A 12075-nucleotide genomic window follows, 5' to 3' on the forward strand; every position below is an offset into this window, starting at 1 on the left:
TATAAAAAAAAAGATCGTTTTCTCTCGTAAAAAAAAAAAAAAAAAAAAGCGCATAGCCCCCAGTTTAATTTTTCTATTTTGTTTCCACATGTCGTCCAAAAATATAAAACATTTTTCTTTTAACTGAACCGTACGCATACGGTGTAAAAAAAAAAAAAAATTTTCAACAACAAAAGAATTTCGTGTTTTTTTTTTTTTTCAACCAACAATCATTGGCACACTCACGGTACATCTCCCCCAGCAGAGTTAACGAAGCGTGACCAGTTATTCACGCTGCGATAAAGAAAAATTCCCTTCCTCTCTTTCTCTATTCCTCTCCAACCTTTTTTTTTTTTTTTTTCTTTTTGATGTGTGTGTTTCGTTTGCTTGTCGTGGCGGGAATTTCAAACGACATCGTCAAAATGAAAACAAAAAGGGTTTTTCTCGGGAGCCAAACATTTGAATGTGTAAAAAAATATTTTTTTTTTTCTTTAATTCTCACAAAACTGTCGTTGGTTGTTGGAGGAGGGGGGCCACCTGGTGCGCGATCCTCAATCAACTCTTTTTTTTTCTTGAATGGCTAGAAGAATTTGAAATCCGACGTGCTGGCAGGTAACTAGCAACTAGCAAAACTTGTGTCTACGCGCGCGCACACACACACACACACACACACACACACACACACACACACACACACACACACACACACACACACACACAGAGTAGAAGGTGATGGCACAGTGTCTATCCACACATCCCATCCACGTAATAAAAGTATTTAGAAAAGAAGAAGAAGAGTCATAATTCAGCTACAGGCTCGCTAATTGAATTCCGACAGCATTTCTCCCTTCGTCGAACGCGCGTGTGTGGCGTGCAAAGAAAAATTTGAAAAACGAAAATGTTTTTCACACGTCGACACTCGAAAGAAAACTCTTAGGCTCCCTCTGTGTGTGTGTGTGTGTGTGTGTGTGTGCGGCTGTAAAATCCAATCAAACTCCTTTTCAATCTTATTTGATCTCAAAAGGTTTTCTCTTCAGTTACCAGCGTCCATTTTCAAAGTCGTCTTTTTTTTTTTTTTTTTTTTTTTTGAAGAAAAACAGAAATAGGAAAAAAAAAAAAAAAAAAGAATGGCGGCGCCACAGGGACCGAGCAAACGTTATTTAGTCGGGGTTTTTATCTAACTCTTTTAATTTATTGGAGATAACTCGTCGTCGAAAAGGTTCTTCTTTTTTTCCCTTTCGTTTCCTAATCTGTTACTAGAAATCGGTCGTCGAATCCCATCGACTTGTTCCTCCTCAAACACCTCGGCCAACTAAACAAAACACAAGGCGAAAAAAAAGGGGGAGGGGGAGAACAAAACATTTTCCTGTTCTTTTTTTTTTTTTTTCTTCTTTCAAATGAACATTTTTCTCAAGCGTTTTTATTTTATTGCTACTTTTTTTTTTTTTTTTGTTCCTCACCTTTACCACTCTGACTGAAATTATGTCTGAAAAAACAAAAACAAAACACACTCGCGAGAGAAAAACACGCAATGCCCAGAAGAAAACAAGAGAATTAAATAACAATTTTGAAATTGAAAAAAACAAAACAAAATCTTTTCTTTGTTTAAATGATTTTTTTTTTACTTTGTGAACCGGTTGATTGGCTTCGGTTGATGTAATCGGTCACTATTGTGGATTGAGTACCGAGAGACAAGTCCCTCCTCTGTTTCTATTGGGAGACTCGTTTCGCGTGTATGCAAATGTCACGTCAGCCAATCCCTTCCAATCAAAAAGAGGCAACCCAATTTAAAAGAATTGAACAACAACAAAAAATAAAACAAACAAGATGAAAAAAAAAAAAAACTGTTATTTCAGACAGCCGATTTGTTCGATTGAGAGAGAAAACCGATCCCCCCCCCAAAAAAAAAAAATAAAAACATGGAAAAAAAAAATTGATAAGAAAAAATAAAGAGGAATGGAATTGACGAGAACTCCATCTTCCATAATGAAAGAAAAAGAAAAAACAAACAAATGAAGTAAAACGCGAAAAAGATGAAAAACAGGTTTCCCAAAACTTTGTCTTCCCATTTGTTTTCATCATCATCACGAGCGGAGGCAAATCGGCAGCACACGACTCGAGTCCTTCGCTCTATATGCCCCACCAATCCATCACGACGACACACACACACACACACACACACACACGCTCGACAATTGCCCCACAGCGCAAAACCTAGAGACGGGGGTGTGCATTCCTATCGAAAATCTTCACATTTCCCTTTACATTTCCGAGGGGATTCACATAGACGTTGGCCGCGCTGCGTGAATCGCTTTCGTGATTGACATTCGAGCCGATGAATGTCTCTAAAAAAAAATACAAAAAGAAATAACAAAAAAAAAAAAACAACACGATACAAAGAGGATGAACGATGGCCCCCCTTTTCATCCATCAAGTCACGAACCGAGGGGACACGTCCTCTTTGTTGTTCCTCTCCAGCCCGTTATACGACGATACTCTCCGACACAATCGCCAGCTTCCACGTAACATCATTTTCGATTTCTCAAAACGCCCCCACTGTGCCTCTCTAACAAACGTGGAAAAACATTTTTGAAAGAAAAAAAAAAAAGGCTATTGTCGTCTGCTTGTCACACCAGACTAGACATTTTTTTTTACATTGTCAATACAAAATTTTGTGAACAACTTCGAAACGTTGACAAGTCAGAGAAAATGAAAACATCCTACCCCCCCCCCCCCAATCTCTCTTCGTACTCAATTCGACATGCTCTCCGGAGTTAGTTTTCATCTAAAAACATATTCAGTAAGATATGGGAAAAGTTATAAAAAAAAAAAAAAAAAAAAAAAAAAAAAAAACAACAAACAAACAAAAAAAAAAAGACGAGGTATTGCGCAGCACTTTCCCATGACAAATAAACGAGCGTGCGAGTCTTGAGTTTAAAGAGTGTACTACGGACGAGATCACGCGCGCAATGCATACTAATTAAAGATTGCGCGCACGTCTCGTTTCCTTCAATCTCCAAAAAATAGTTCCCCCCCCCCCGTTTGTCGTGACGGGTTTTTTCCCGAAAAAGTTTACCGTGTTGACGAATCGACACTTGGAGAATGCACCTCTGCCCCCCTCCCCGTGAACAATTCAGGACGAGGGGGAAAAAAGAAACCCGAAATTTTTTTTTTGAAAAATGTGCCCACTACAAAATAAAAAAAGATTTTTTTTAAAAATAGCTTTTTTATTTTGTAGTGTGTGTGGGTACACTTTTGAAACCTGGAGAAAAAAGATCGAATAACTTCCCTGCGGTTGTTTTTATACGCAACGCCCATCGTGATTGATATTCTTCTCGAGTTTCGGCCTCTGCTCACCCAAAGATCAATGTTTGCCCGCGCTACTTCAGACGGGCGGACGTGATCGTTTCAAACTGGTCGCCACGACGTGCACTCACCCCCCCCCCTTCCTTTCTAACCAAACTACAACAAAAAAAAAAAGTCCTTTCCTCTTCTCATTTTTTTTTTTTTTTACATTGTAAATGACGCAATCAACCCGTTTCTTTGCCGATCAATAAAAACAAAATGAAAACAAAGAGCCGATGCAAGTCACCCGCGAGCAGATCGGACAGATGCAAATTTCAAGCATCAAAAAACAAGGGCGACATATCAGTCAAAGAGAAAACGCTCGTTTCAAAACGAAAAACAAACGTCGCGTCTCATCAGACAGTTCAACTTTGATGAAGCAAACAAAAAACAAAACAAAACAAGGCAGCGTGGGGAATAAACGGGATAAGACGCGTTGGTCCTATGTTGAAACAGTCGGCTAAACGGCAGCGCAGCAGCTTTGAAAATAAGGTGGGATGGAACACACACACAAGAAAAAAAAAAGGTGGACGACTTGTCAGATGAGAAACGTCGATTTGAAGCCCGACGCGTGCCTGAAATACCCCAAAAAAAAAATGGGGGCCCCCAAAAAAAGAAAACACGTTACTCGAAATCCCATCGGCCACGAACAAACTTTTCTTTTGAAATCGTACATTTAAAAATGAAGAATTTCTCTGTGTTACAATAAAATAAAAAGAAAAAATCAATCCCGCCAAGAGCTTTTTTTTTTTTTCTTTTCCCTCTACATTCCGCAGGTATTTTCTTTCATTTTATAATAACAGGCCGGACGTGTGTGTGTGTGTGTGTGTGTGTGTGTGTGTGTATGTGTGTGTGTGTGTGTGTGTGTGTGTGTGTGTGTGCATCACCGTATAACTCCTCCCACTCTCTTTTCTTTTCGGGGTGTTATCTAGAAAGGAAAGTGATGGCAACCTCCCGCTCAGGTCTAAGCTTTTTTTTTTTTTATTCAGCTACCGCATCCTTCGCTTTCTATCCACCGCCCCGTTATCGAAAGAAGAAAAAAAAAAAAAAAAAAAAAAAACTTAAAAATACATTTCTCTTTCTTTCCCAAAATTCAAAGTAGCAAATTCGATAGAGAGGAAATAAGTCCTGACCATTTTTTCTTTTTTTTTCTCTTCGTGATTCGTCGTTGTTTCCCGCTATCAAATGATCCGCACACGCGCGCACACACACACACACACACACACACACACACAGAAAAAAAGTTTGTGTTTCCAGGGTTATTCAAAAGATATTTTAATTCTTCAGCTTTTACAACGACGTGAGAGGACCTTCATTATGAAATCAGTCAAAGAACGAAATAAAGGAAGGACAAGATCAAACGAAAAAACTACTAAACGAGTTTCGACGTGGACTCGTTTTCCTTTGATTTTCGTCAAACCTGGCGACCAGCACAATCCCGGCGCACAGAAACTTCGTAAATGTAAATAACAAAATGAATTACATCTACAGCGTAAAGAAAACTAAAAACGCGCGCGCGCGCGCGTGTGTGTGTGTGTGTGTATATACAAATACAGACACACTGACTTGATATATTTCCAAAAGGAGATACTTTTGATGGCTACTTTCTATTCCAGTCAGGTCGCATATATCACCCCGCAACGATGGACACCCATCACAGCGTCCATCTTGCTTTTCCATCAGGAAAAAAAAATAAATGAATAAAAGGAAAATTTACTAAACAAAGAAACATTCCCCCACCCCTCTTTTCCCTTCTCTCTATCAAATATCGAAGATTCAAGTAATGTTTTTTTTTTTGTAACAAATGATATTTCAGTTCAAGTAAAACGAAACAATAAACAGCTGCTTCATCTTCGCGGTGTAGGACAACAACAAAATAAATAAATATTTCATAATGCCCCCACAGCTGCGTGTGTAATCAAAGACACACACACACACACACACACAAAAACACGGGTTGGGAAATCGTCGTGCTGTTTACATCTCCCGCTACGATTTTATTTATAGACGTGGAGGGGGTTATATAATGCAGAGCTCGCAACAGGTTTCAGACAATATTTAAAGAGTCCGGCAGCGAATGCGCACGCCCCGGTTCTCTCACGGACCATTTCTTTATTTATGGATTTTTGCTGCTTTTTGCCGTACGCTCCGTTCTTTATCATCATCGTCGTAAAAAAAACAAAAAAAAAACAAAAAAGAAGAAAAACCAGATAAGAATATAAAAAAAAAAAAAAAATGTGTGTTCTATATAATAAGGGAAGCTTTCGCATCAATAAAAAGTCGTTCAATCCAAAAGGATCAAGAGATTCGGTTCTTTTCGCTGCGAGGACCGCCAATTCCACCGCAACCACGAGGGGGAAAAAAAAAGAAAATGCTAATGCCCTCACGCTAACAACATTGTAAGACATTTATTCTTCAAAAACACACAACGCCAATTCCTAGCTCCTCTCTACTTTTGCATTCACGACCATTTTTGACGGAATAAATATATTTTGTAGGGATGGTCACACACACACACACACACACACACACACACACACACACGCACACACACGCACACGCACACAAAAAAAATGAAAAGCGTCTCCTCCATTGCAAGCGAATAGCGCACAGAGCGCCGCGGGCGAAATATCAATGAATGACGGGTCGTAAAAAAAAGACAAGCGACATCTTGGCCAACTATCGCGTCGTATCCATCAACAACATCGGGACCATAAAAATAAATTTAATCGGGAAACGGTTGGAAAGATCGACACGACGATCAAGAAAAAAAAAAAGAAATTCAAATAGAAGAATTCGAGAACAAAAAATGGCACACATCCGCGTAAGGCACTTCCACCATTTCCACAACGACATCCCACATTTTCCCAAAGTCCAAAGAAAGCAACAGGTGGGATGAAAGCAAAAATATGTAGATGTTTTCCGATATTGGCGTTGTTCATTATCGACCGATCGAAAAACGTCAAACTCACGAAAAATGTAGAGCGCTATTTTTAAACGCACGCACAGATAAAAATAAGACATGGCCTAGTTCCAGTACTGCCATTCCCGCCGCCCCCCCCCCCCCAATTTTTATAGCTGAATCGTCTTTTTTTTTTTTTTTGTGTGTGTGTGTGTGTGTGTGTAGTCCAACAACAAAACGGACAAACTGTTGTTTCTTTGCGACAGCCTGCGCAAGGAACGTTCATGTCTTTATTCCGGATGCAACGAGAAAAACAAAATGGCGGGGCCCAAAAAAACTGAGCCCCTGGTGCTAAAAGGAAAAGTCCTTTTTAACGACGCGACCGATTGGGAAGAGAGGACCTTTTTTTTTTGGACCGAAGAGATGATTCAATCAAGAAAAAAAAAAAAAGCTAATCTTTTTGGTGTAGTAAAGTTGTGGATTTTCTTTTTTTTTTCGGTGGCCAGGTCGTTAGAAAGGTCGGCATCGGCGGGAGCTAAGCGTGACTAAGATCCCTTTTGTTGTTGTTGAAAAGGAAAGAAGAAAAAAAAATAAAGTTTGAATCTCGTAATAAAGACTTTAAATAGTTTGATACGAAAATAGATACTATTTTTTTTCTCTTGGACTTCCTTTCTTGGTTTTTTTTTTTAAAGAAAAACTACATTTCTGAAGTTGGACAAGGTCGTTGAAAGGGAATTCCAAATTCGATTAACGTAGCTTCCCCCGACAACTATAAAAAAAAAAAAAAAAAAAGTCAAGAAAGGGAATGGGGGCGAATGTTTTGGTGGATCATACGTAACACAACTGCAGGAAAAAAAAGGGCCCGACAGGGTCCCCTTCCCATTGCCCAGCAAAAGAAAAAGGGCGTCGTTTTCTTTTTTTTTTTTTTTTTTTGCCCTTCAATCTTGTAACTTAAAACTAAAAAAGGTTTTTAACTTTTGCAGAAATAAAGACGGGAGGCCAACAAAATAAATAAAAACGCCAAAGATTAAAAGAGAAAGGGCGTGTAGCAGCAGCAACAACAAGCAAATGCGATTATCCACAACTGTCCAACAAAAACGTCGGTTTAAAAAAATTGCTCTCAATCAACAAAATGGGTGAAGGGGCTACCAAATCATCGAAATCGATTTCTGTTCACCCCCTCTTGTTTTCAGTGTACACAGAGATCAGCTGATAAAATAAAAAAACAAAACAAAGCGTTTGGTCTGTGAAAAAAAACCTCCAAAAAATTCTTCATTTGCCTTTGAACAGCCTCTTTTCAATCGGAATAGAAAGGAGAAAAAAGGCTATACAAAATGCGTGTGTGGAGTGAAAAAAAAAAAAAAAAAAGGTTTGGCTATGATGGGCGTCGTCCGACATAACACGAAAATGGGCTTTATTTTTTCCTACTTTCTTAACTCGTCTCCTATCTTTTCGAGAAAAGAAAAAAGAAGCAAAAATACATAAAAAAAAAAGGTGGGATGTTTTCGGGGAAAAATCCCTTTCAACAAAATGTTAAGAAAAAAAAAGAAACGCGTTTAAAGAAAATGGTTGTGTGTTGCCCGGCTAGAAATTGAAAAAAAAAAATTCATTGGCGCTATCAAGGTGACGTCAGCTTTTCGCTGAACCGACCGGAAGTCATTTGAAAAAAAAAAAAAGTTTATTTCCCCCTCTTGTGTTTTTGCGATTTAATAGTTTGTCTTATCAAAAGTCATTTTGGCAATCGTAACGAAGACGATAATAAAACAAAAGCCAAAAACAACCGCCAATTCACTATGGCCAAACAAAATGAAAACAAAAACACGTAAACACAAAAAGGGTTTTTTTTTTTTTTTTTTTTTTTTTTAATGAAAAGAGTCGACATTCATAGCCCAAAGGTATGAACATTTCCCCTTTGACAAAATCTAAAAAAAAATAAAATACAAAACAAAAACGTGAATTCGAACAGAAATAGAAGCGACAATGAACTCTTTTGAAGGCAAAGAGTCAAAAACAAAAACCACATTTATCTGTCGAAAAACAAGTCGACCTGTCAAACGCAGTCATCGTTGGTATGCTAATCAGCTAACCCCGCAATCACTGAAGCGCCTGTCCCGTTTGCACTAACCCAAACTGTCTTTGCGAATCCAATCAAACTGATTTTGTTTTGGCCTCCAGATGTCCCGTTTTCCCTAAAAAAAATGCCAATAAGTTATGCCCGCTACAAAAATAAACCTGAATTTATGACGGTACACGACGTGACAGCCATAAACGTGACTGATGGACAAGCAATAATCAAAAACCGTTTCTTTTCCTCCTTTGTTTTCATCCTCCATCAACCTATAAACAATTTCGAATGGAAAGAAAAAACACAAAAAAAAAACGAACGCACCAATGCGGATCCCTTTCGTGCAGAAAAGTCATTTTGAAAAACGTCAGACACGCAATTAAAGAGAAAAAAAAGGGCATTTTCTCTCTTCAACATTTAAACACAGTGTGTGTGTGTTACACTGAATACACAACAAGTTCAAATTGGATCCTTTCAAACAAATGGCCTACGGGATGGATAATTGTTGCAACGGCCGTTAGGGGGCTAGCAATCGGCCAAAAGAAAACCAACACATTTTCAAATGATAAATAAACGATGAGGGGGAGATGACGCTAAGACTCTAAAAAGCACTTAAAAGACGAGATGACCGCAAGTATTTTTCTTCCTTTTTTTTTTCCCAACTCGAGAAATGTAGCCAAAAGGTATGGCAGCACTTAAGTGGCACACACGACGAGCTAACGCCTGTCATTTGTTACATTCCCCCTCCCATAGTTGACTCTTCCCCCCTTTCTTACAAAAAGAAACAAAAAAAAAGGGCCTTTTATTCCTTTCTGCCGAAATAACACATTCGGCAACCGCAACGAAGATGATAGTCCAACTTGAAAAAAAAGATCAAATAATACGCATTGTACATGGACGTGTCATTGATGACGTCAATCGAGGCCTCCTTCAATTTTTTTTCTTTTGTCTGATAAAATTGATTTTCCACGTGCAAAAAGAGAAAACGATTCAAGAAACGTCGGTTTAAAAAAAAAAAGGATGGATCAAGAGGTAGCCAGATTCAACAAAAAAAATGATGTAACGTTGCAATGGAACAGGCCGACCACGTGCAACAGAGGGCGCCATTTACAAGAAAAAAGGAAGACGACTCGGGTCTTCAAGGCTATTTTACCCAAAAAACTAAACTACAAAGAAAAAACCAACAAGCGAATTGGTGAAACTTACTACTTTGGATGGTCCACGACGAACGGCGTCAACAGCTGTAGGGCCTCGCCTCCAAAAGATGAAAGTTGAAAACATGTCGACAGCAGCCAGTCGTCACAAAATGTCTCATTCATGAGATATTTCGGGAAATGGAGGCAGCAGCGTGGCACGAAATCCACGCATGAGTTGATTCCTCCGCGTAGTGATGCAGCGTCAACGTAGACAGGTCATCAAAACTGGAATCACCACTATTGTCTCGAGCGATAATATGCAAAACACGTGCTGCGAGTTCGAGTTTTATGGAATAATCCATTTCTGATTCTTGTTCACAAATGTTATCGATGCCAGAATACATGGCGATCAGAGCTGATCAACTGGCCACGAAAGTCAAGAATAAGATGGTGGAAAAATAAGAAACGACACGAAACGAGATCGGACGATGTTGTCCGATGAAAGTTGCCACCAACATTATCTCAAAGTCCGAATCGACGAGTCACGTCGTCACCAATGTTCTTTGCCGCCAGAAGCAAACGATATGCGGCATTGCAAATGATTATTTTTAACGGCGACACTTTCATCATAAATGTAAATTTTTGTTCTCGTCATTGCTTTTTATCACACTGATATAATGAAATACAATTATAATTTTTTAGGAAAGCCGATATTTCGACAAACTTCTTCAGAAGCCGGGCCGAATTTCGCTGCCAACTCTGTCGTCGAACTGTCAACACCGGTTATGATTCGTTCTCAACCCTACTCAACCCCCAAAGGGACAGCGGCACAGCAGCCATGTTTTTTTTTTTTGTTTTTTTGTTAACCTCTCCCCGATTGTTTTCTCGAGTTTTTTCATTCTCTTCCTCTCGGATCTTTGAATGTGATTGAAAATGTGGGCTGCAGAACAAAAAGAAAGAAACCGACCGACATGAAAACTTGATTTGATGACTCACCCACAGAGAGGTAAAGTCATCGTTGAACTGTTTTTTTGTTTTGTTTTTTTCTCTTGATTGGATTCTTCATTATGTATTCAGACATGCTTGTGGAGCAAATGAGTGGTCATGCAATGCTACTGGCTTCGAACCCTTTAATTATAACACAATCGTGTAATTGTCTCAAATTGAAATGATCTCATCAAGAATTTGAATTTCGCCCGGCAGCCAAATGAGATTTAGAAATATTTCCTATGAAAACGCCTTGGCTTAACACGAACGAAATGAGAAAGACAAAAACACAACACACACACACACACACAAAAAACGTGTGGGTATTAAAGTAGCAGTTAAACAATAACAGAAAACTTTATTCGTTTTATTCGTAGAGACGACTATCCGGTAGCAAAAAGGGAAGCTGCCGCTACCACTCCAGAGGCGAAATCCATTCATCTTGTTTCCAAATCTTTCCCCCCTCGAGAGAGAAAAAAAAAAAGAAGAAGAAGAAATGATACTCGCGTAAGATCTTTTTTTCTTTTTAAAATTCCATTAACGGAGATAAAGAAGAAAGGAGGAAACAAAAAATTCTTACCAACTTTTGAAAGCAATGATATAACCAGAAGGTAAAAAAAGTGGTCAATTTGTACAACATTTTCAATTTGAAATAATCATAAATTAAAAAGGAAAAAAAAAAAAAAAAAGGAAGATTGTAGAGTGGGATTAGATAATATAGTGGAACACGGTTCACGTTAGACTAGTTAGCTATATATAGCAGTTTTGATGGGTCGGCAAAGCCAAAAAAGCGTGTGCCAGCAATCTATGGAGGAGGAGGGAACCATCAGACAAGGGGAAAAGATGAACCACGATTAAGACAGACTTGTTCGATTCAAAAAGTTCCAGAATTTTTGTTTCTCTTTCTCTTTTATCTCGAACAGGAACACACGAAGGAAAAAAATCATGTGCTACATTATAAGGCAAAAATGGTGGATGATGGCGAACAGCTGCAGCGCGACCGGGAGTCATAGCTGAATAAAAGAAAACAGCACGTGACAAAGAAACGAATGAAAATGATTTAAAAAAGAGAGAGAGAACAAAAAAAAAAAAAAAAAAAAAGGGCAGTTTCTTCTTTTTTTGGCTTGACGTCCTTGCAGCAAGGACGTCGCCTTAAAAAGATGTGCCGTTTATTCATCTCGCTGGAACAGCAGTTGCGACGCTTCCACTATGTTGCAATATGCAATAAATCAGCCATCAAATAATGATTCAATAGTAATAACAATAATTCTTCTGTACCTCTTTCTCAAGAAAAAAAAAAACTAAATTCTTCTTTGTCTTTTCTTCCCAGGTGGATGGCAACAGCTCCAGGTGGAATTCACACACACGCGCATAAATAGCGCCAACAAACAACAACACACAAAAAACGAAAATTTGGAACGCATTTTTTTGTGTGCCCCATCTTCAGCTTTTTTTTTTTAAATTTTATTTATTCCACTCCATTAGCATCACTCGGCTGACTTGCGAAGGTGCGGCAAGTTAACAAAATCATAAATAAATATATTTTTCTTTCATTTAAAAAAAGAAATGTATATCAGGAACAAACAAATCAAAAGGCTTGTCTTCAATCGAATCAGTGTCCACTGGGCCGCCTGCGGATTGCAAAAGAAAGAAGAAAAAAA

The 12075-nt window shown here is 38.6% G+C and overlaps 1 protein-coding gene across 1 annotated transcript in view; it reads right to left on the minus strand.

The window, feature by feature from the left end:
• Positions 1-10733: 10733 nt before the first annotated feature.
• Positions 10734-12075, minus strand: part of LOC130701110 (uncharacterized) — a 28782-nt gene continuing 27440 nt past the window's right edge. The window contains exon 10 of the mRNA XM_059497322.1: positions 10734-10877. Within this exon, the coding sequence (XP_059353305.1) occupies positions 10852-10877 (26 nt within the window). The 3' untranslated portion in view covers positions 10734-10851. The remainder of the gene's footprint in view (positions 10878-12075) is intronic.

The sequence above is a fragment of the Daphnia carinata genome, chromosome 10 (genome assembly GCF_022539665.2).
Source record: "Daphnia carinata strain CSIRO-1 chromosome 10, CSIRO_AGI_Dcar_HiC_V3, whole genome shotgun sequence".
In the NCBI taxonomy this organism is placed as follows: domain Eukaryota; kingdom Metazoa; phylum Arthropoda; class Branchiopoda; order Diplostraca; family Daphniidae; genus Daphnia; species Daphnia carinata.